Raw genomic sequence first — 24,635 nt, forward strand, 5'->3', positions numbered from 1 at the left:
TACTTTTATATTCTGATTTTCAGCAAAGAACAAAGAACAATACAGCACAGGAACAGGCCCTTTGGCCCTCCAAGCCCGTGCCGCTCCCTGGTCCAAACTAGACCATTCTTTTGTATCCCTCCATTCCCACTCCGTTCATATGGCTGTCTAGATAAGTCTTAAACGTTCCCAGTGTGTCCGCCTCCACCACCTTGCCTAGCAGCGCATTCCAGGCCCCCACCACCTTCTGTGTAAAATATGTCCTTCTGATATCTGTGTTAAACCTCCCCCCCTTCACCTTGAACCTATGACCCCTCGTGAACGTCACCACCGACCTGGGGAAAAGCTTCCCACCGTTCACCCTATCTATGCCTTTCATAATTTTATACACCTCTATTAAGTCTCCCCTCATCTTCCGTCTTTCCAGGGAGAACAACCGCAGTTTCCCCAATCTCTCCTCATAACCAAGCCCCTCCATACCAGGCAACATCCTGGTAAACCTCCTCTGTACTCTCTCCAAAGCCTCCACGTCCTTCTGGTAGTGTGGCGACCAGAACTGGACGCAGTATTCCAAATGCGGCCGAACCAACGTTCTATACATCTGCAACATCAGACCCCAACTTTTATACTCTATGCCCCGTCCTATAAAGGCAAGGATGCCATAGGCCTTCTTCACCACCTTCTCCACCTGTGACGTCACCTTCAAGGATCTGTGGACTTGCATACCCAGGTCCCTCTGCGTATCTACATCCTTTATGGTTCTGCCATTTATCGTATAGCTCCTCCCTACATTATTTCTACCAAAATGCATCACTTCGCATTTATCAGGATTGAACTCCATCTGCCATTTCTTTGCCCAAATTTCCGGCCTATCTATATCCTTCTGTAGCCTCTGACAATGCTCCTCACTATCTGCAAGTCCTGCCAATTTTGTGTCGTCCGCAAACTTACTGATCACCCCAGTTACACCTTCTTCCAGATCGTTGAAATAAATAACAGACAGCAGAGGTCCCAATACAGAGCCCTGCGGAACACCACTAGTCACAGGCCTCCAGCCGGAAAAAGACCCTTCCACTACCACCCTCTGCCTTCTGTGACCAAGCCAGTTCTCCACCCATCTAGCCACCTCCCCCTTTATCCCATGAGATCCAACCTTTTTCACCAGCCTACCATGAGGGACTTTGTCAAACGCTTTACTAAAGTCCATATAGATGACATCCACGGCCCTTCCCTCGTCAACCATTCTAGTCACTTCTTCAAAAAACTCCACCAGGTTAGTGAGGCATGACCTCCCTCTCACAAAACCATGCTGACTATCGTTAATGAGTTTATTCCTTTCTAAATGCGCATACATCCTATCTCTAAGAATCTTCTCCAACAACTTCCCGACCACATATGTTTCTCTCAATAAAACTATTTATATGCAAAATGATGCACATAAATATATCTTGAAATCAAAGAGGAATGATTTAATTCGCTGGGTAGTATTTTGTTCAGTTCTGTTTGATAAATCCAGCATTTTCATATTTTTCGCTTTATTAACGCAGTTAATTTTATGTACATTCAAACACACTTAATTGGGCCTTTTTACTGCACAATACATTGGTTTGTAGCCAGATTATTCATTTTTTTATTCATTGAAAGGTTGTGGGTGTTCCTGACCAGGCCAGCATTCGTTGGCGTCTCTTACTGCCCTTGAGAAGGTGGCGGTGAGCTGTTTCCTGGAATCACTGCAGCCCTTGTGGTGTAGGTACATCCGCAGTGCTGTTAGAAAGGGAATTCCAGGATCCCAGGATGGTGAAGTAAGATAGATGTGTTTCTGAGTGGGGACGGTGTGTGTTACCTGGAGGGGAATTTTAAGGTGGTGGTGTTCTCATGTGCCTGATTCTCCTCTCCTGATGCTGCAGGTTTGGAAAGTGTTAGAAAATTAGGCCTTGGCAAGTTGCTGCAGTGCATCTTGTAGAATGGGGCACTGGTGGTAGGGGAAATGATTGTTCTAAGATGGAGGATAGGGCACCAATTAAGTGAGCTGCTCTGTCATTTTTCCTGAACATTTTTGAGTGTTTTTGTAACTGCAGTCACCCAGGTGAGCGGAGAGTATTCCGTCACACTCCTGATTTGTGTCTTGTTGATGTTTTTAAAGTTTATTTATTAGTGTCACTAGTCGACTTAAATTAACACTGCAATGAAGTTACTGTGAAAATCACCTAGTCGCCATACTCCGATGCCTGTTGGGGTACACTGAGGGAGAATTTAGCATGGTCAATGCTAAATCCAACTAGCACATCTTTCAGACTGTGGGAGAAAACCGGAGCATCCAGAGGAAACCCACGCAGACACGGGGAGAACGTGCAGACTCCGCACAGACAGTGACTCAAGTTGGGAATTGAACCCAGGTCCCTGGCACTGTGAGGCAGAGCAAGTAGTCTCACAACACCAGGTTAAATAATCCGTACACACAGGATCTGCTCAGATGAGGAGGATCGCAACAGGCACCTACACTTTAACCTGGTGTTGTGAAACTACTTACTGTGCCTACCCGATTCCAACGCCGGCAACTCCACACACTGTGAGGCAGCAGTGCTAACGACCAATGTAAAGTCTTGGGGAGTCAGCAGGTGAGTTACTTGCTGCAGAATATTGATGGCTAAACCGTTATCATTGGTGACCCTAGCCTTGTATTCCAGAGTTTGTTCAATTTAAGGAACTGAATTTAAATTCTCCCGCTGCTGAGGTGGTATTTAAACACATTTCTCTAGATCACTAATCCAGGCCCTGGTGTGCAGGTGCTGTGGCAGAACTGCAGTGTCAAAGTACCCAGTTCCAACTGCATTATCTTCAGCTATTGCTGTAGCAGTTTCTGAAAATAAAATATAAATGGGTTATATATTATTTATTAAACATTAAAATTCTGCGCGCGTAACATATAGTTGCTGGGCATCCATATTAATATAACATTCCATTTTCTATATTTCGAGATTTATGACGGGATTTGTTTAATGTTCTGACATTTGATTTTAAAATGAAGAAATAAAGGCACTGGAGTTATTATTTATGAACGGTTTTTCTCACGTTGTTGGCATCAGCCTGCCCATGTTTCTTTGTCTGCTGTCTCTGCCTGCAATCGGCCTTGCAGGGGTAAAAAACAGCTCTTAAAGATGATACAAATATAAATAAATTACTGAGTTCGCTGTGAAGTTGATACCAGTAAGCTGTCTGTTTTGAAGCCATTTAATAAGGCATGATGCTGGGGAGCAAATGGCGTAGTGGTATTGTCGCTGCACTATTAATCCAGGGACCCAGGGTAATGCGGTGGGGACCTGTGTTCGAATCCCACCACAGCAGATGGTGAAATTTGAATGCAAAAAGAATTCTGGAATTAAAAGTCTAATGATGAACCATGAAACGATTGTCATAAAAACGCATCTGTGTCACTAATGTCCTTTTAGGGAAGGAAATCTGCCGTCCTTACCTGGTCTGGCCTACATGTGACTCCAGAGCCACAGCAATGTGGTTGACTCTCAACTGCCCTCTGAAATGGCCTAGCAAGCCACTCAGTTTGAGGGCAACCAGGGATGGGTAATAAATGCTGGCCAGCCAGCGACAACCCCCCCCCTGCCCCACGAATGAATAAGACAAAATAAAAGCAATACCGCTACGCCACTAGCTCCCCATGTATATAGTAAGTCAGAATGATGCCTCAAGTTTTCTTTATTATATCTCTGCTGTTCTAAGGAATTGTGACCAAATGTGTTGGTGTCAGAAAAGCCATAATTGCCTTCACTAAAGGAGACACTCAGATTACACCGACGAGGTTTTTAATTCAGGTCGGAGGAGCTGCCCCTTGCCCCCCATTGAAAGTAAGCAATTTTACTGTTACGTATATGTAAACAAGCACTGTGAGGTTTTTAAAAAAACCTTTTATGAATGCATGTGGGCTCGAATAACTTGTAGGGAGAAGTGTCACGCCTGCCCACCTGGGAAGTAGGATTTAGATGGTTCCGGATATCCTGTAACTGAGGCGAAGAGCTGCCAATGGCTGAAATCTGAAATAAGAAGGTCAGACAATGCTGGAGGTACTCAGCAGGTCTGGCAGCATCTCTGGAGAGAGGAGCAGAGTTAATGGGTTTTAATGCAGCCTGTCTCAGCAGGAACAGGGCAGCCGGGTGCACTTCATTGCGGGAATCATCATGCAGAGGCAAAACCCCCCTCTCCCCCCCCCCCCTCCCCCCGCCACCCAAATTAAGTCGGAGGCTGGAAGAGACTAATGCATTATCTCTGGCTACTGGCATTAATGGACCAATTAATATCCGTTATCCAATTAAGAACCAATTAAGACCCGTTATCCCTGAACCCGCCACAATTCAGCGGCCACTCAAGGATTAAGTGGTAGCCACATGACATTCCCACACCCCCCCAATGGCTGCCCTGCAAGACCTGTCAGGTTTGTCAGTGGTCCTCTGGGGAGTAGTGTGTGGGGGAGTTAGGGGAGGGGGATGTGGGTGTGTGTTGATCCTTCATTTTCAGCCACTCTCTACATGGTTGAGGGACCTGGCATCGGGAATGGGGTCCACTGAAAGTTGCCCCCTGCCCTTGCCTCCTACCACCCCCTCTCCCTGCCCTTCTATAATCCCTGTCCTGCTCAGGCCTGGGGTCTCACAATGATCCTGGGCCTCTGGTGGGTCTGGTGGGGTTGAGGGGAGCCATTTCCAGCAACTGCAGCCGCCCTGGGTTGTGCTCCGAGCAGTGAGGAGCCATCAGTCTCTACTTGGCATAACTGTTTTCAAACTAACCCCTCATTGAATCACACAGCCCAGAAGGAGGAAATATAATTTTATTTATATAAGTTAATTTATTTATTAGTCACAAGTAGGCTTACATTAACACTGCAATGAAGTTACTGTGAAAATCCCCTAGTCGTCACACTCCGGCGCCTGTTCGGGTACACTGAGGGAGAATTTAACATGGCCAATGCACCTAACCAGCACGTCTTTTGGAGTGTGGGAGGAAACCAGAGTTCCCAGAGGAAACTCACGCAGCCATGGGGAGAACATGCAAACTTCACACGGACAGTGACCCAAGCCAGGAATTGAACCCAGGTCCCTTGCACTGTGAGGCAGCAGTGCTAACCACTGTGCCACCCAATTGTGTCTGTGTTGGTTCTTTGAAAGGATTATCCAATTAGTCTCACTTTTTCCACATAACATTGCAGTTTTTTTCTCTGGTATTCAACTAATTCTCTTTGAAAGATACTGTTGAATGTGCTTCCACCATCCTTTTCACACAATGGATTCCAGACCATCATAAACTGGTGCAAAGATTCACAAATTCCTTCAGTTTATTATCTGAAATCGGAGTAATCAGGATCTGTTCTTTCTGTCATTTTCCTTGTTTACTCCATCATAAATACCTCTCCAGTATTCACTGATATCACTGTAACCCTCAACCTGTCCAAATTCAGCTTTTTCTAAAGATTAATTCTAAAGACTAATTGATCCTGAAGTAGTTCCCTTCTCATTCATAGGATATGGGCATCGCTGGCTGGGCCGGCATTTATTGTTCCTCCCTAGTTGCCCTTAACTGTTGCCTAAAGGGCATTTTGAGAGTCAACCACATTGCTGTGGGACTGGAGTCACATGTAGACTTGAACAGGTAAGGACGACACATTTCCTTCCCTCTTATGGCTGCTGGCAGTGCTCCGAAAGCTCGTGCTACCAAATAAACCTGTTGGACCTTAACCTGGTGTTGTGAGACTGCTTACTGTGCCCACCCCAGTCCAACGCCGGCAACTCCACATCATGACTATCGACAATAGTTTCATAGCCACCATTAGACTTTTAATTCGAGATTTTCTTTGGTGAATTCAAATTCGAACCCAGTGCCCCAGAGCATTACTCTGGGGGTCTCTGGTTTACTAGTCCAGTAATAATACCAATACGCCACAGCGTCCCCATATTACATTTGCATAGTTGTTGTCCTGTGGATGGGAACAGTTTCTTTTTATCTCGTTGTATGTTTATATTTGAACACTCATGGTCTGAAATAAACATCTTGTGTACTTCCTCCTTAACTAAAAGCTCTGTGTCTGTTTCCCATACGAGATGCTTGCGCTCCTCTAATTCTGGCCCCTCAAGCATCCCCGATTTTAATTGCTCCGTTGATGCTGGCTGGGCCTTCAATTGCCTAGGCCCCAAACTCTGCAACAGCTTCCCTACCTCTCTAACTTTCTTTCCTCCTTTAAGTCGCGCTTTAAAACTTACCAGTCTGACCTTTGGCCATTACTTTGTGGCTTGGTATGAAATTTTGTTTTATAACATCTCTGTGAAGCACCTTAGGATGTTTTATAATGTTAAAGAAGCTGTATAAGGTGGTGAGGAAAGATAATGGCATGTTGGCCTTCATTGCCACAGGATTTGAGTAGCGAAGTAAGGATGTCTTGCTGCAGTCATACAGGGCCTTGGGGAGGCCACTCCCTGAGCATTGTGGGCAGTTTTGGTCTCCTGGTCTGAGGAAGGACATTCTTGCTATTGAGGGAGTCCAACGAAGGTTCATCAGATTGATTCCTGGAATGGCAGGGCTGACATATAAAGAGAGAATGGATGGACTGGGCTTGTACTCACTGGAATGTAGAAGAATGAGAGGGGATCTCATAGAAGCGTAAAATCCTGATGGGACTGGACAGGCTAGATGTGGGAAGAATGTTCCCGATGTTGGGGAAGTGCAGAACTAGGGGTCAGTTAAGGATGGCAGATTTCCTTCCCCAAAGGACAATTCTTTCATGGTCATCATTAGACTTTTAATTCCAGGTTCTTGTTGAATTCAAATTTCACCATCTGCCGTGGTGGGTCTAAGAATAAGGACTGAGCCATTCAGGACTGAGATGAGGAAGAACTCCTTCACTCAGAGTTGTGAACCTGTGGAATTCTCTACCACAGAAAGCTGTTGAGGCCAGTTCGTTAGATACATTCAACAGGAAGCTGGACGTGGCCCTTGTGGCTAAAGGGATCAAGGAGTAGGGAGAGAAAGTGGGAGTGGGACACTGGAAGTGCACGATCAGCCATGATCATATTGAATGGTGGTGCAGGCTCGAAGGGCCAAATGGCCAACTCCTGCACCTATTTTCTATGGTTCTATAAAATCCAAGTTGTTGTTGTTGTTCCTGTCCCCTTTACTTATGTACATCACTCCATATCTATTGACATTAAGATTGACTTTCTAAGATTAACTTGATGTTATTTAATAATTTTCAGGTGGGTGACTTTATCCTGGCACGTAGTGATGCAGAGTTTGAAAATGAATGTTACCTACCCGGTGTGGTCATAGCAACTCCAAACAGAGCAACGCCAGCTGATAAATTTCATACAATTCTGAAATATAATAACAAAACGGTGAGTAGGTTTGGATGATTTAAAATAAATGCTTTTTCTCCTCGGATTCACGCCAATCAATTTATTAAGGGGGTAACAAGAGATGTTATGAAGATTACTTTCGATCAAACATTAAATGAGTCAGTTAAACATTTGGGAAGCTCACAAACTCCATTTCTAGGCTGCTCTGCTGCCTCGGGCTTAATGAGAGTGTTACCCATTTCTGTATAACTCTGAGTTGAGCTTCCAATATCTCATCGTTCTCCATCTTACAGAACAAGGAGAACATGTTGCAGCTTTATAAAACTTTGGTTAGGCCGTACTGAGAGTATCGCATTCAATTCTGGTTGCCGCATTACAGGAAGGACATGGAGGTTTTGGAGAGGTAGCAACAGAGGTTTACCAGGATGCTGCTTGGACTAGAGGGCATGAGCTATAAGAAGAGGCTGGACAAACTAGGGTTGTTTTTTTCTAGAGCGGCGGAGGCTGAGGGGAGACCTGATAGAAGTCTAGAAAATGATGAGAGGTAGAGATAGGGTTGACAGTCAGAATCTTCTTTCCTAGAATTGAAATGTCTAATACTAGGGGGCATGCACTTAAGGTGAGAGGGGAAATTTCAAAGGAGATGATTTACAAGGATGTTGCCAGGGACTGAGTTATAGGGAGAGATTAGACAGGTTAGGACTTTTTTCTTTGGAGCGTAGGAGACTGAGGGGGTGATCTTATAGAGGTGTATAAGATCATGAGAGGCATGGATAGGATGAATGCACTCAGTCTTTTTCCCAGGATTGGGGAATCAAGAACTAGAGGGCATAAGTTTAAGCAAAGAGGGGAAAGAATTAATGGGAACCTGAGGAGCAACGTTTTTACACAGAGGGTGGTACATATGTGGAATGAGCTGCTGGAGGAAGTGGTTGAGGCAGGGACATTGACAACATTTAAAAGGCATTTGGACAGATAGATGGATAGGAAAGGTTTAGAGGGATATGGGCCAAATGCAGGCAAATGGGGTTAGCTGAGATGGGCTTTTGGTCGGCATGGACCAGTTTGTCTGTCTCCATGCCGTAGATTCTATGATTCTATGTGAGGGGCAAATTTTTTACACAGAGTGGAACGTGCTGCCAGGAGTGGTGGTGCAGGCAGATACAATAGGGGCATTTAAGGGGCTTTTAGATAAGCACATGAATATGAAAAGAATAGAGGGATATGGAACAAGGGCAGGCAGAAGAGATTAGTTTAACTTGGCGCCATGTCAGCATAACATCATGGGCCAAAGGGCCTGTTCCTGTGCTGTACTGTTAAATGATTTATGAAAAGTTGCTGGCAAAATTGAGGCAAATGGTATGAGGGAAATGATCGAGAGTTGATGAAAGGATGACAAACACAGCGGTTAAAAATCACACTCTTTTTATAGTGGAGAAAAGTTGGAAATGCTGCCAAAGAGGCCAGTTTTGGGAATAGTTTATTTCTCAAGGGATGGGTGATTTGGACTCGAGTACAGAGAGCGTGGGGGTCTTGTGGCACAGTGGGTAGTGTGTCTGTCTCAGAGCCAGGAGCTACAGGTTCGAGCCCCATCCCCAGACTTGAAGGCCAAGGAAAGTGCCTAATTCCTAATGCAGCTGAACAGGCAACCTGCAAATCATCCCAATACATGCCAGTGGGAATGGGAGAGATTCCTGGCCAACCAGGTGATGAAAAGAGTACTGGAGCCTCTCCCATCACTAACCATAACTCCAGACTGTGATGTACGTGTAAACCACAGCAACACTGACTCTCTGAGCAAACTGTAACTCACCAACACCACAGAGAACAGAATCAAATCTACTAATGGTACAAAAGTAGATGGCTTGGCAAATAGTGAGGAGGTTCAGCAGAATGATGCTTATTGCGGCCAGAGCAATGTGAGCTTTTATAAAATTATGAACAGTTTTGATAACCATCCTGGCTGGTCGGCCAGGCTAAGACTTTATTCCTTTGATTGTAGGAGAATGAGGGGGTGACCTTATTGAGGTGTATAAAATCATGAGGGGCACAGATAGGATGAACGCACATAGTCTTTTTCCCAGGGAAGGGACATAGGTTTAAGGTGAGAGGGGACAGATTTAAAAGGGATCTGAGGGGCAACTTCTTCACGCAGAGGGTGGTGTGCATACGGAATGCCAGAGGATGTGGTTGAAGCAGATACAATAGCAACATTTAAAAAGCATTTGGATAAGTACATGGACGGGAAAGGTTTAGAGGGATGGGGGCCAAACGCGGGCAATTGGGACTTGCTGGAGGCCACCACGGTCAGCATGGATCAGTTGGGCAGAAGGGCCTGTTTCTGTGCTGTATTGCCCTATGACTCTACAAGAGTGTGGGGAAACAATAGATGACTATGTGATGAAAGCTCGTCAGTTGAAAATTGTAGATAAGGACGTAGGGAGAGATTGGAGAAATGGCTAATCTTAGAGCCACAGGGAATGGTTGAGCCAAAGACCATTGCACCTATTAAGCGAAAAATAACTAAATATGATTGGAGAGTTGGGCAGTGGAATTAGTTTTGGATTATTCTAGAAAATAACCAGGACAGACATCAAGGGCTGAACGTTCAATCAGAACCACTTGTCTTTTTGTTTAAAGGTGTACGCGATCATAGTAAAGGAATTATAGATAAAAGAGAGTATGATATTTAATCCTGGCTTTCATGTTTGCTTTATAAGCCACTTAATCCCTTCTTGCTCATGATGCCATCTGAACACAGACAGTAAATGACCATACGGTAGATGTTTACCACCTGGCTTGGTAATCTAGTGGAGCAGATCTTTATAGAATCCACCTGATTTTCATCCAATGAAAATATGCCCCCATAGATGATTCACTTGCAATTCTGGAAATAAATCAGTATCCCTCAGAATTGCTGGACTTCTAGTCCATCGCATGGGATTGTAGATCACAGAGGTATAAACATGTAAAATAAAAAAGCTACTTTGTATTCTGAAATATGGTGCTCTGGGGCGCGGCACGGTGGCACAGTGGTTAGCACTGCTGCCTCACAGCGCCAGGGACCTGGGTTCGATTCCTGGTGGAGTTTGCATGTTCTCCTCGTCTCTGTGTGGGTTTTCTCTAGGTGCTCCGGTTTCCTCCCACCGTCGGAAAGACGTGCTGGTTGGGTTCATTGACCCGAACAGGCGCCGGAGTGTGTCGACTGGGGAAATTTCACAGTAACTTCATTGCAGTGTTAATGTAAGCCTTACTTGTGACTAATAAATAAACAAACTCTTAAGTAAGCTGTTTTGGATAAAAAAAAACTAAAAATCTTCAGATTATGATTTTATTTTTTGCGTTTTAATCGAAGGAAAGAACAGAAAATGTTCGAATCCTTTTGAATCGACATATCTTTTTCATTCTGAATTAAAATACCTCTCTGAAAATCGAATTGGATGCAGTTGGTTAAATTGCATGTAACTTCTGGAGTCAATTGCAGTGCCTGTGTTTGTTGCAGATTATTTTGTAATAGCGTCAACGTCCACAGCATTGATCTGGTTTGATCTTACATCATTGGTGTATGAAATATGCAGTCAGCTCCACCAGAGAAATGTCGCTGCACTGAGATGTAAAATTAGATCAGTGGGAGCGCCTGTGGAATGAAAGGAATGCATCATGAATTGAGCTGACTGCTAGGCTGTCTCACATATGAGTTAAAGTTTTAATAACCCACGCCTACTGTTTTGATTTTGGGGTTTGCAAGCTTATCCCGACCCCCATGAGGAGTTTTATGTTTATCTATCTGCACAGTTCAGATACCACAGGAATTGACTGGTATTAATTCTACAGAGTGGAATTTAGTTTTACGGAGATCACTATATTGCCGCAAAATTATAAACGCTTTTCTGCTCACCTCATTGTTTTTTTAGTGATTAGATTCCCGACAGTGCAGAGGGAGGCCATTTGGCCCATCGCGCCTACACCGACAACAATCCCACCCAGGCCCTATTCCTTTAACCCCACGTATTTACTCTGCTAATCACCCTGACACCAAAGAATAATTTACCATGGCCAATCAACCTAACTTAACATAAACACAAAATACTGCGGATGCTGGAATCCGCAGCAAAAACGGCAGCCGATTCCACTCGCCCACCACCCTGGTGACTGGTCACTACAATATTTCAATGAAGCTGCCTCCCTGGGATCTTGGGAAACTTGTCAATTAAAATAAGATGAGAAAGGCCCGATCTGCTGGGTAAATGGCTTTACAGCAATGCTTGTGGGGCACAGAGGTGAAGAAGCAGAAATACGTTGCCCACCCCCATGCCCGATCTGGCTTATCAGCGTGGCGAGTCTGTAAGATTGGGCAAGAGGCAACAAACTGGGCTCACGCCTGGATTCTCACCTCTCGCAGTGATACCGACCCTGCTCTCCTGGCGAACAGGCGCGCAAGGCTGATGTAAAGATTTATTAGCTGATTTGAATGCGACTGAAGTAAGCTGCAGCCAGATGTTGTGGGACAGCCATAATTAGCAATTCCCGGGATAGCACAAAAATCCGTCAAATCTCAGGCTATTTGTTATGCTCCAAAAAGAAAGAGGCACATGATGAACTGTGCTAATTAGAGCTAGTATTCTGTGACTGATCAGAAAACAGACTCGGATTTGGGGCGTGTTTATTATGCCGCTCAGAGAACCCGGATCGTCACAGTGTGCTAACAAATCGTAATTTTTCAGCACTCTGGCAGCTTTTAAATAACCTCGCTTTGCTAACCGGCGTTGCAAATTCCTGTCATGGAACCAAATCATAATGGGCTTGCTGCATTTAGTTTTATATCCGCCATTTTCATTCTTTTTAAAGCCTAGTTTAACGGCCGACAAGAGTTGTGACTGCCAAAACCACTCTGCTTGCACTTAATTCCTTCATCCTAAAAGAATTCAGATCCCCAGGGGTGTTGACAGGATGGATGTGGAGAGGATGTTTCCTCCTGTGGGAGAATCTAGAACCAGGGGCCACTGTTTAAAAATAAAGGATCACCCATTTAGGACAGAGATGAGGAGATTTGTTTTCTCTCTCAGAGGATTGTGAGTCACTGGAACTCTCTGCCTTCGAAGGCAGTGGAATATTTTTAAGGCAGAGGTGGATAGATTCTTGATAAGGAAGGGGGTGAAAGTTTATCGGGGGTAGGTGACAGGTTACAATCTGATCAGCCCTGATCTTATTGAATGGCGGAGAAGGCTCGAGGGGCTGAGTGGCCTACTCCTGTTCCTAATTCCTATGTTTGAATTTCTTCCCTTGGTTTCTCATCAGTGAAGTTTTGGATTGGGGGAGAACGGATTTTAGTAAAATAAGACAGGGATCTGGCCAAGTTAGACTGGGAACAGCTACTAATGGGAAAATCTGCAGAAGAGCAGTGTGGGGCATTCAAAAAGGAAATGGGAAGGGTGCAAGCCTAGCATGTTCCCTCTAGGACAATAGGGAGGAATAACAAGCCCAGAGAACCAGGGATGACCAGAAACACTCAGGATAGAATGAGAAGGAAAAGAAAGGCTTTTAAAAAGTACAAAGGGGAGCAAATAGAAAGTGCAGGGTGGGACCTTAAGAAAGCAATTAGGAATGCAAAGAAGGGTATGAGAAAGCTCTGGCTGGCAAAAGTAGGGAAAATCCCAAGATAGTCTTTAGGTATATCAATGGGAAGAGGATAACCAGGGAAAGAGTAGGGCCATTAGGGATGAAGGAGGCAATCTGTGGGTGGAGCCAGAGGACACTGATAAAGTGTTGAACGAATACTTCACACCAGTCTTCACCCAAGAGAATGAGGACGATGGTATAGAATTCAGGGAGAGAGATTGTGAGGTTCTTAAGCAAACTGACATAGGGAAGGACAAGGTATTGGAGGTGTTGGCAGCCTTAAAAGTGGATAAATCTCCAGGCTCAGATGAATTGTGCCCTAGGCTGCTGTGGGGGGCAAGGGAGGAGATTGCAGGGGCTCTGACTCAAATTTTCAATTCCTCCCTGTCCATAGGGGAGGCACCAGCTAATGTGGTTCTGCTGTTTAAGAAGGATTGTAGAAATAAACCAGGGAACTACAGACCAGTGAGTCTCATGTCAGTGGTAGGGAAACTATTAGAGAAAATTCTGAAGGAGAGCATTTATCTCCCCTTGGAGAGGCAAAGCTTGATCAGGGATAGTCAGCGTAGCTTTGTTAGAGGGAGGTCATGCCTAACAAATCTGATTGAATTTTTTGAGGAGGTGACCAGGTGTGTAGATGAGGGTAGTGCAGTCGATGTAGTTTATATGGATTTCAGCAAAGCCTTTGACAAGGTCCCACATAGAAGACTTGTAAAGAAGGTAAATTCACATGGAATACAGGGTAATTTGATGAAGTGGATTCAAAATTGGCTCAGTTGTAGGAGACAGAAGGCTGCTTTAGTGACTGGAAGCCAGTGTCCAGTGGCGTACCACAGGGATCTGTGTTGGGCCCCCTATTATTCGTCAATTTATATAAATGGCATTGATAACTATGTGGGGGGTAGCATTCGTAAGTTTGTGGATGACACAAAGATTGGACGGGTGGTTAACAGTGAGGTGAAGTATCTTGGGCTACAAGAAGATATAGACGGAATGGTCAAATGGGCAGATAAGTGGCAGATGTAATTTAACCCTGAAAAGTGTGAGGTGGTACACTTTGGAAGGAATAATTTGACAAGAAAGTATTCAATGAATGGCATGACAGTAGGAAGTTCTGTGGAACAAAGGGACCTTGGCGTGTTTGTCCACAGATCTCTGAAAGCGGAAGGGCATGTTACTAGGGTGGTGAAAAAGGCAAATGGGACACTTGCCTTTATCAATTAGAGGCATAGATTACAAAAGCAGGGAAGTCATGTTGGAGTTGTATAGAACTTTGGTGAGGCCTCAGCTAGACTACTTGTGTGCAGTTCCAGTTGCCACATTATCGGAATGATGTGATTGCGGTGGAGGGGGATTCACCAGGATGCTGCCTTGAATGGAACATTTAAGTTATGAAGAGAGGTTGGGTGGATTGGGTTGTTTTCACTGGAGCAGAGAAAACTGAGGGGTGACCTGATCGAGGTGTACATGATTATGAGGGGCATGGACAGAGTGGGTAAGGAGCAGCTGTTCCCCTCAGTTGAAGGATCAGTCACGAGGGGACATAGTCCAAGGTGAGGGGTGGGAGGTTTAGTGGGGATGTGAGGAAAATCATTTTTACCCAGAGGGTGGTGACGGTCTGGAATGTGCCGCCTGGGAGGGTGGTGGAGGCGGGTTGCTTCACATCCTTTAAAAAGTATCTGGATGAGCACTTGGCACATCATAACATTCAGGGCTATGGTCCAAGTGCTAGCAGATGGGATTAGGTGGGAGTTCAGGTGTTTCGAATGTGTCAGTGCAGACTCAATGGGCCGAAGGGCCTGTATGATTCTATGAGGGATGATTGCAGAAGAATTATCCCCTAATGTGAGGATGGTTTTTCTGGCTCTTCCCGCCGGGGGGTTTTCTGGTCCCATCGACAGTGAACCCTCACCATGGACTTCCTGGTGGTGGGGGGCGGGGAGGTGGAATCAATGGGAAATTCCATGGACAGCATCGGTCAATGGTGCCTCCTGACCCCTAGAACCACGCTGAGGGATTGGGGGGGTTGGCGGGGGGGGGGGGGGGGGGGGGGTGAGGGGTTGACAGAAAATCACTTCCATATTTTTCCAAGATTCAGTTGTTAATATGGCAGAAGCAGGTCAATAGTAATTCTGTCAATGAGTTGAAATGCAGTCATTATTATCTTCAGGAAAACATTGACAGGACTAGTGCTGCCCAATCCAATGACACTTTACCACCTTATCAGGTTCATAGAATCCCTACAGTACAGAAGGAGGCCATTCGGCTCATCAAGTCTGTACCGACCACAATCCCACCCAGGTCATATTCCTGTAGCCCCACATATTTACCCTGCTAATCCCCCTGACACTAAGGGGCAATTTAGCATGGCCAATCAACTTAACCCACACATCTTTGGACTGTGGGAGGAAACAGGAGCACCCGGAGGAAACCCACGCAGACACGGGGAGAACATGCGAAGTCCACATAGACAGCCACCCAGAGCCAGAATTGAACTTGGGACCCTGGCGCTGTGCGGCAGCACTGCTAACCACTGCGCCACCATGCCCGTTCCCCGATGTGACATTAGAGAGACAAGCTATAAAATGTATTGACCACATTTGTTCCTAGGTTTGGTTGTGGGGAAAAAAATAGTTGCAAGCAAGTTGAACTTTTAAAAAAATGTACTCACTCCTGTCAAACTGTCCGTGAGAATTAATCTTTCAAATATTTTTTGAAACCGCTTGAGAGTTTATTTTGCTTAGAAAGCTTATTTTGAAGCCTGGTACATTCAGATGTGCATTATTTAAATTCATCTGCAAGCTTGCTGTTGTGTTGTTGGTCTAATTGAATCACAATGTTATGATTTGCTTCTGCAGGAACTTTCATTCCGTAGTGAACTGATTAAAATCAGCCAGACGCAGTATGTCAACATCAGCCGTTACATAAGAGAGGTTCGGATTATAGATAACAAAAAGTGAGTACTAATTTACAGCCCCTCCCTCCACACCATTTATATGAGAAATTCCTTCCGCCGGCGAACTTGAGTAATCTGATTTGATTTGATTTAATTTATTATTGTGTTAACATTCAGTGAAAAGTATTGTTTCTTACGCACTTTATACAGATAAAGCATACCATTCATAGGGAAGGAAAGGAGAGAGAGTGCAGAATGTAGTGTTACATAGTCATAGCTAGCTATAGAGAAAAATCAACTTAGTGCGAGGTAGCCCCATTCGAAAGTCTGATGGCAGCAGGGAAGAAGCTGTGCTTGAGTCGGTTGGTACATGACCTCAGATTTTTGTATCTTTTTCCCGGCGAAGGAAGGTGGAAGAGAGAATGTCCAGGGAATGTGGGGTCCTTAATTATGCTGGCTGCTTTTCCGAGGCAGCGGGAAGTGTAGACAGAGTCAATGGATGGGAGGCTGGTTTGTGTGATGGATTGGGCTACACTCACGACCCTTTGTAATTTCTTGCGGTCTTGGGCAGAGTGGCTTTTTTCGTCAAAGAGATTCCTGCAACGTGCAATCCTGAACACACAGATATTATCATTCAAAGCATTCTGGGTGAGATTTTTCAAGCTTTCCTGCTGGCAAGATTTTCCAGTCCTGTCAATGGTAACCCCTTCTGAGGGTGGGAACAATGGGAAACCTCATTGACAGGGGCCGGATCAGAGAATCCCACCATCGGCCAAGGGTGGGCTGCGGCCCACCCCAGCAAAACATGGGCCCACCCCCACAAAACATGCTGCAGGGAGTGCGGAAAATCCCACTCTCTTTTGCAAAGCAAATACTTTTATTACTTTTTACAAACTATTTAAATTTCTGGAAACTAAAATTATAATTAATTAGAATTACAGAAGGGGGATTTGCCAACCCCAAATACAAGTTTTTAAAAATTAATTTACGGGATGTGGGTTGCTGGCTCGGCCAGCATTTATTGCCCATCCCTAATTGCCCTCGAGGAAGTGGTGGTGAGCTGCCTTCTTGAACCACTGCAATCCCAAAGGTGTAGATACTGTTTCTACAGTGTAGAAGGAGGCCATTCAGCTCCATCGAGTCTGCAATGTTGGCATCCAAGTTGAACCCCCAAGCTGACCTTTTGACTCCATAAGTCCATAATCCTCAAGAACTGTTTAGTTCCGCCTCTGTAATGTCACACCTGAATAAGGTGTCCTTATCTGAGGAAGGATGTCCTTGCTATAGAGGGAGTACAGCGAAAGTTTACCTGGCTGATTTGTGGGATGGCAGGTCTGTCATATGAGGAGAAACTAAGTCAGTTAGGATTATATGTACTGGAGTTTAAAAGAGTGAGAGGGGATCTCATAGAAACTTATAAAATTCTAACAGGGTTAGACAGGGTAGATTCAGAAAGAATGTTCCCGATGGTGGGTTTCGTCCAGAACTAGAGGTCATAGTTTGAGGATCAGGGGTAAACATTTTAGGACGAGGTGGGGAGAAATTTCTTCACTCAGAGAACAACGAATGTGTGTAATTCACGACCACAGAAAGTAGTTGAGGCCAAAACGTTGTGTGATTTCAAGAAGAAATTAGATATAGCTCTTGGGGCTAAAGGGATCAGGGGATATGGGGGGAAGAGGGGGATCAGGATATTGAATTTGATGATCAAAATGAATGGTGGAGCAGGCTCGAAGGGCTGAATGGCCTACTCCTGCTCCTATTCTTTTATGTTTCTGTGTAATTCACCTTTCTTTTGAATTTATTCTTGTGATGTGGGAGCTGCCGGCAAGGCCCATTTATGGCTCATTCTCAGATGCTTTGAGAAGGCGGTGACAGGGAGTGCTTCTTGCTCCATTGCGGCCCATGTGGGGAAAGTGCTCCGAATGATCTGGCTGGTTCGGGGATTTATTCATTGATATGTCTGAGCTGTAGCCACCCACTATTGTGCGCTGGACAGATAATGATATGAATCAATTAGTATGCCAGCCAGCAGCGGTGGGCCAAGTTAAAGTGATGAAGAGCTCAGCGCCCAAGACAATGAACCATCTGTCAGGCAAGCTAATAGTATAATTGCTCACCCATTGTCCAGCCCTTTGCCGAACTTCACTAGTCTTATGTTCCTTCTCACTAATTATCTTTTTTAGAGAAAAGCACTGCAGCCGGTTTACAATTTCGCTGTCAAATGCGCTATTAATTTGTCTATTAAATGCACTTAAATTACACTGGTATTGTGACATTAAAATCAGGTCAATGGCTTTTAAGTAAACGGACTGCCATTGTATTGAATTCTAATGAACCGGAGCCTGTGGATATACCGGGGAAATAATTACACATGGCAGGATCTTTCATATTCTGGTCTCTTTCAGTACAATGGTATGCCCTGAAATTACACAGCGGGTTAATGAGCATGTGAAAGCTTAACACATCCATTCAAAATCATTCTCCATTCCTCTCTAATTCCACTTTAGTGGAGAGATAGTTTGCGTTTCTAAAATAAACAGGCCTTAATATAGTTTCTTTAAAATGGCAGAGAAAGCCATTTTAAAACTAGCTTTAACTGTTTGTATCCTCAGTACGCACACAGTTCCGCACGCATGAGGACGGCCTCAACCGGAATCTTGGGTTCATGTCACACTACTTGTAACCCCCACCTGTCTGGATTTGCAAAATCCTACGAACTGTCCTGGCTTGAGACAATTGACACCTCTTTAACCTGTGATTATCCCTCTCTCATAGAATCCCTACAATGCAGAAGGAGGTCATTCGGCCCATTGAGCCTGCACCGACCTTAATCCCACCCAGGCCCTACTCCCGTAACCCCACATATTTACCCCGCTAGTCCCCTGAGACTAGGGTCAATTTGGCATGGCCAATCAACCTAACCCGCACATCTTTGGAATGTGGGAGGGAACCGGAGCACCCGGAGGAAACCCACGCAGACACAAGGAGAATGTGCAAACTCCACACAGACAGTGACCCGAGGCCGGAATTGAACCTGGGACCCTGGCGCTGTGAGGCAGTAGTGCTAACCACTGTGCCACCGTGCAGCCCCACTCGCACTGTCTGTACCCGTAAAGACTTGATTACCCTGTAAAAACTTGCATTCCAACCATTCTTCACATTCCAACCTGCAATTATCTTGCAATTGTGTCTTTGTCTACATATGCCGTGTCTGTGAACTAACCTCCACTCATCTGATGAAGGAGCAGCGCTCTGAAAGCTCATGATTCCAAATAAACCAGTTGGGCTTTAACCTGGAGCTGTGAGACTTCTTAATGTGTCCACCCCAGTCCAACGCCGACATCTCCACCTCACATACAGTTTAATTCAGGGCGGTAATTATTCCAGCAGTCCATTGGCACACAGAGCAATAAATAACACAACAGTACTTTCTTCAGATTTCTGTTTTAAGAATATTACTCATGCACAAGACCACAGTTGCTGTGATGTTGGAATTTGAATTCAATAAAAAATATCTGGAATTAAGAATCTACTGATGACCATGAAACCATTGGCGATTATCGGAAAAACCCATCTGGTTCACTCATGTTCTTTAGGGGAGGAAATCTGCCGTCCTTACCTGGCCTGGCCTACATGTGACTTCAGAGCCACAGCAATGTGTTGACTCTCAACTGCTCTCGGGCAACTAGGGATGGGCAATAAATGCTGGCCGGCCAGTGACGCCCATGAATAAACAAACACAGCCATCAACATTATTCCAAGGCTTTTATCAGAGCTTCAGTGTACTGTTAGTCATTTTAATTGAAGTTTCGAATCATGACTTATGTAATATTGACTTGTGCTTTAAAGCTTTGAAACAAGTTTAACTGTTGGATGTATTGACATGTAATGGTACCTTGAAGATAGATGGCGATCTCATAACTGGCCTGAGTGACAGGATCAAATGGGTTCCTGTTTCAGATTAAAACAGCCACAAGTGATGAAGGCACTCAGTAGAGTGCATGACTCCACCTCCCTGTGTTAACTCAATTCTATTGCAATTCTCCCGCTCTTTCTTGAGACTTTTTCTTGCCTGGTTGATGCTCTGAACTACAAAGCTGACAAAAATAAATCTTTATATTAAGAGCTCCCATCTCACCAAAGGGGCTTCAGGCCAGCCAGCGTCCAAGAACCTGCTCGGAAAACTCTGCTCACATTCTGACAGCTGTGCCAAATTGCATCACATCAGCTCAGACAGTCCACAACATTCTGAAACAATCATAGAATCATAGAATCCCTACAGTGCAGAGGGAAGTCATTTGGTCCATTGAGTCTGCACCAACCACAATCCCACCCAGACTCTGTACCCGTAACTCCTCATATTTACCCTACTAATCCCCCTGACACTAGGGTCAATTTAGCGTGGCCAATCAACCTAACCCGCACATCATTGGACTGTGGGAGGAAACCGGAGCACCCGGAGGAAACCCATGCAGACACAGGGAGAACGTGCAAACTCCACACAGACTGTGACCTCAGACAGGAATTGAACCCGGGTCCCTGGTGCTGTGAGGCAGCAGTGCTAACCACAGTGCCGCCCCAATCACCAATATAGTAAGTAAAACATTGGAAATAAAACAACCCACAACGCTGTAAAGAAAACAACCTATAGAAACATAGAAACTAGAAGCAGGAGTAGGCCATTCGGCCCTTTGAGCCTGCTCTGCCATTCATTTTGGTCATGGCTGATCATCAAATTCAATATCCTGATCCCTAAAGATCCACAGGGATCCACAAGATTTTAGAAAAAAGCTAGTTTGTTCTGGCCAAAGATGAGCTCTGGCCCAGTTGCTAGTATTTAGAACTCCAAGTCAGAAGCCGTGGATGCTAATGCCACCCCCCCTACACCCACCAGAAACTTAAGCACAAAATCTAGGCTGACCTATCAGTATAGTACTGATTGAATGCTGCACAGTCAGGGGTGCCCTCTTCCAGACAAATATTAAACCGAGGCTCCGCCTGTCCTCTGGGGTGGATGTGTTCTCAGTCCCCTACTATACTTCTTCTCAACCGATGACTGTGTGGCCAAATTCCCCTCCTACACGATTTTCAAGTTTGGTGACGACACCACCGTAGTGGGTCGGATCTCAAACAATGACGAGACAGAGTACAGGAATGAGATAGAGAATCTGGTGAACTGGTGCGGCAACAATAATCTCTCCCTCAATGTCAAGTGAAGGAGGTTGTTGTCGACTTCAGGAAGCGTAGTGGCGAACATACCCCTGTCTACATTAACGGGGACAAAGTAGAAATGATTGAAAGCTTCAAGGTTTTAGGTGATCAGATCGCCAACAACCTGTCCTGGTCCCCCCCATGCTGACACTATAGTCAAGAAAGCCCATCAACACCTCTACTTTCTCAGAAGACCAAGGAAATTTGGCATGTCAGCTACGACTCTCACCAACGTTTACAGATGCACCATAGAAAGCATTCTTTCTGATTGTATCACAGCTTGGTATGACTCCTGCTCTGCCCAAGACAGCAAGGATCTACAAAATGTTGTGAATGTAGCTCAATCCATCACGCAAATCAGTCTCCCATCCATTGACTCTGTCTACATTTCCCGCTGCATCAGAAAAGCAGCCAGCATAATAAAGGACCCCATGCACCATGCTCTCTTCCACCTTCTTCCATTGGGAAAAAGATACAAAAGTCTGAGGGCACGTACCAACCGATTCAAGAACAGCTTCTCCCCTGCTGTCATCAGATTTTTGAATGGACCTACCTCACATTAAGTTGATCTTCCTCTGAGCACTCTCTCATTTCCTTCTCTATGAACGGTATGCTTTGTCTGTATAATGCGCAAGAAACAATATTTTTCGCTGTATCAAAATACATGTGACAATAATAAATCAAATCAAATGTAAACAAATCCCAAGGTACGACTTCAAAGAAGAGCTGGGGAGTTCGCCCCAGTGTCCGTGTCTTGAGCAATGTTTACTCTTCAACCAATATTCAAGGATAAAATAGATTATCTGCTCATGAAACACATTGCTGTTTGTGGGAGTTTGCTGTGTGAAAATCGCCAACTGTGTTTTCTACATTATACAGTGACAGGAGACAGAGACTAGTGGTTAATGAATGTTTTTCAGGCTGGGGGAAGGTGTGTAGTTGAGTTCCCCAGGGTTTAGTCTTGTGGTCCTTGCTTTTACTGATATATATTAGTGACCTATTCCGTGATGTACAGGGCACAATTTAAAAGTTTGCGAATGATACAAAACTTGGAAGCATTGTCAACTGTGGAGAGGATAGTGCAGAACTTCAAAAGAACATAGGCAAGTCGGTGGAGTGGGCGAACTGGTAGCAGATGAAGTTCAATGCAGAGAAATGTGAAATAGGGTGGCACAGTAGTTAACACTGCTGCCTCACAGCACCCGGGACCCGGGTTCAATTCCAGCCTCGGGTCACTGTCTGTGCGGAGTTTGCACATTCTCCCCATGTCTGCGTGGGTTTCCTCCGGGTGCTCCGGTTTTCTCCCGCATTCCAAAAATGCGCAGATTAGGTGGATTGGCCATGCTAAATTGTCCCTTAGTGTCAGGGGGATTAGCAGGGTAAGTGCATGGGGTTGCGGGGATAGGGCCCCAATGGGATTGTTGGCAGTGCAGGCTCGATGGGCTGAATGGCCTCCTTCTGCACTGTGGGGACTCTATGATTAATTTCGGTAGAAGGAACAAGGAGAGACGATATACATTCAATAAGTACAATTCCAAAGCGAGTGCAGGAGCACGGATTCCTTATACTCCTTGTTCTGTTGATGCTGCCACAAGAGTGATAGGTAGGGAATTACAGGTGCGTGCATGCAGAAGTCATTGAAAGTGGCAGGACAGGTTGAGGGAGTGGCTAATAAAGCACACAGCATCCTAGGCTTATTAATAGGAGAATAGAGTACAAGAGCAAGGAGGTCATGTTGAACTTGTAAAAAACAGTGGGGGGAATTCTCCGGCCCTTCATGCCGGCAGGATTCTCCGGTCCTGCTGGCAGCAGACCCCCTCCTGTGGGTTTCCCGCCGGCGTGGGGTGACATCAATGGGAAATCCCATTGACAGCAGCGGGAGCAGATAATCCCATCGCCAGTGATCAGCACGTCACCTCCTGCTGCCAAGAAACCTGTGACTGGGAGGCTGGAGAATTCCCCTCCACTGGTTTGGCCTCAGCTAGAGTATTATGTCCAGATCTGGGCGCTGTACTTTAGGAAGGATACAAAGGGCATAGGAGAGTGCAGAGAAGATTCCCTAGAATGGTTCCAGGGATGAGGAACTTCAATGTTGATGGTGGATTGGAGAAGTTGTTTTCCTTGAAGAAAAGAAGGTTGAGAGGAGATTTGATAGAGGTATTCAAAATCTTATTGGTCTGTGCAAGAACAGTCAGGGACAAACTGTTTCCTTGAGAACAATCAAGAATGAGAGGGTGCAGATTGAAAATAATTGGCAAAAGAAACAAAAGTGATGCGAGAGAAAAACTTTTTAAGGTCTGGAGTATGGTGGAGGCAGGTTCAATCAGGCCATTCAAAAGGGAGTTAGATTGTTACCCGGAAAGGAAGAATGTGCTGGGTTATGGGGAGAAGGTAGGAGATTGGCACTGTGGACTGTTCAATTGGAGAACTGGTGCAGACGTAATGGGCCGAAAGGCCTCCTTTTGCGCGGTAACAAATCCCTGATTCTGATTCTCTGACTACAGTTCAGTGAGTGTAAAGCGATTTGGGACATTCTGAGGTTGTGAGAGTTACTGTACAAATGTAAATCTTTTTTGATAATACACTCCAGTAGCAAAAGGGACGATTTCTACCATTTGTATTCCCAGTAGAAACCTGATATGTTGTACCATAATGAGCAAATGAATAAAAGCTTTACCAGAATTCGCAAAGATGAGGTTATTTTACAACTTGCACACAAACTATCACTACATAAAGTATCACCGTAGAATAGCTTAAAGACTCACTATCATAGAATCCCTACAGTACAGAAGGAGGCCATTCAGCCCATCAAGTCTGTACCAACCACAATCCCACCCAGGCCCTAATCCCGTACCCATTTACCTTGCTAATCCACCAACACTAGGGTCAATTTAGCATGGCCAATCAACCTAACCCGCACATCTTTGGAGTGTGGGAGGAAACCAGAGCACCCAGAGGAAACCCACGCAGACATGGGGAGAATGTGCAACTCCACACAGACAGTGACCCAAGGCCAGAACTGATCTTGGGACCCTGGCGCTGTAAGGCAACAGTGCTAACCATTGTGGCCACTACATCGACTAAGCAACAGGGTTACTCAAAATGGATTAAGTGTTTGGCCGAATTAATATTATATCATTTGGATAGCTGATATGTTTTCTGTGTTTACAGGTGAATACATTTTATAGCTCAGAACAGATTAGCAAACAAAATAAAAATGAGGTTGACTTACACGGGCTTCTTCAGCAGCGTATAGACAACTCTATTTGTTATTGTAATGCGGTTACTGTAGGGGGTGGGTAAGTGGTTAGAATAGGCCTCGTCCTTATTGGCGGCCGTGCGGTTGCTAGGTGAACCATTGTTGTTTGGCGTGCGGCCGTTTTCTCTTTAGTGTCCTCATGTGAGGGAAATAGGGATCGGAGCTTCAGCACTGAACATGTTTAATTGTGATCCTCAAGGAACTGAGCCATTCCATGAAAAATGTGGGAGACTTCATTTCAATTAATCAAAAATATCAGTCTGCAGGGGAATATTTAATTTTACTGTATGTTACAACATTGTTTCTATTTTATGTATTA

At 45.0% G+C, this 24,635-nt stretch overlaps 1 protein-coding gene across 1 annotated transcript in view; it reads left to right on the top strand.

The window, feature by feature from the left end:
• The window catches only part of LOC144499475 (von Willebrand factor A domain-containing protein 3B-like), a 207,827-nt gene extending 200,155 nt beyond the window's left edge, over nt 1-7,672 (top strand). The window contains exons 26-28 of the mRNA XM_078221465.1: nt 3,715-3,839; nt 7,230-7,367; nt 7,622-7,672. Coding sequence (XP_078077591.1) covers nt 3,715-3,839; nt 7,230-7,367; nt 7,622-7,672 — 314 coding nt within the window. The remainder of the gene's footprint in view (nt 1-3,714; nt 3,840-7,229; nt 7,368-7,621) is intronic.
• Nucleotides 7,673-24,635: the final 16,963 nt, after the last annotated feature.

Source organism: Mustelus asterias, chromosome 10 (assembly GCF_964213995.1).
Source record: "Mustelus asterias chromosome 10, sMusAst1.hap1.1, whole genome shotgun sequence".
Lineage (NCBI taxonomy): Eukaryota > Metazoa > Chordata > Chondrichthyes > Carcharhiniformes > Triakidae > Mustelus > Mustelus asterias.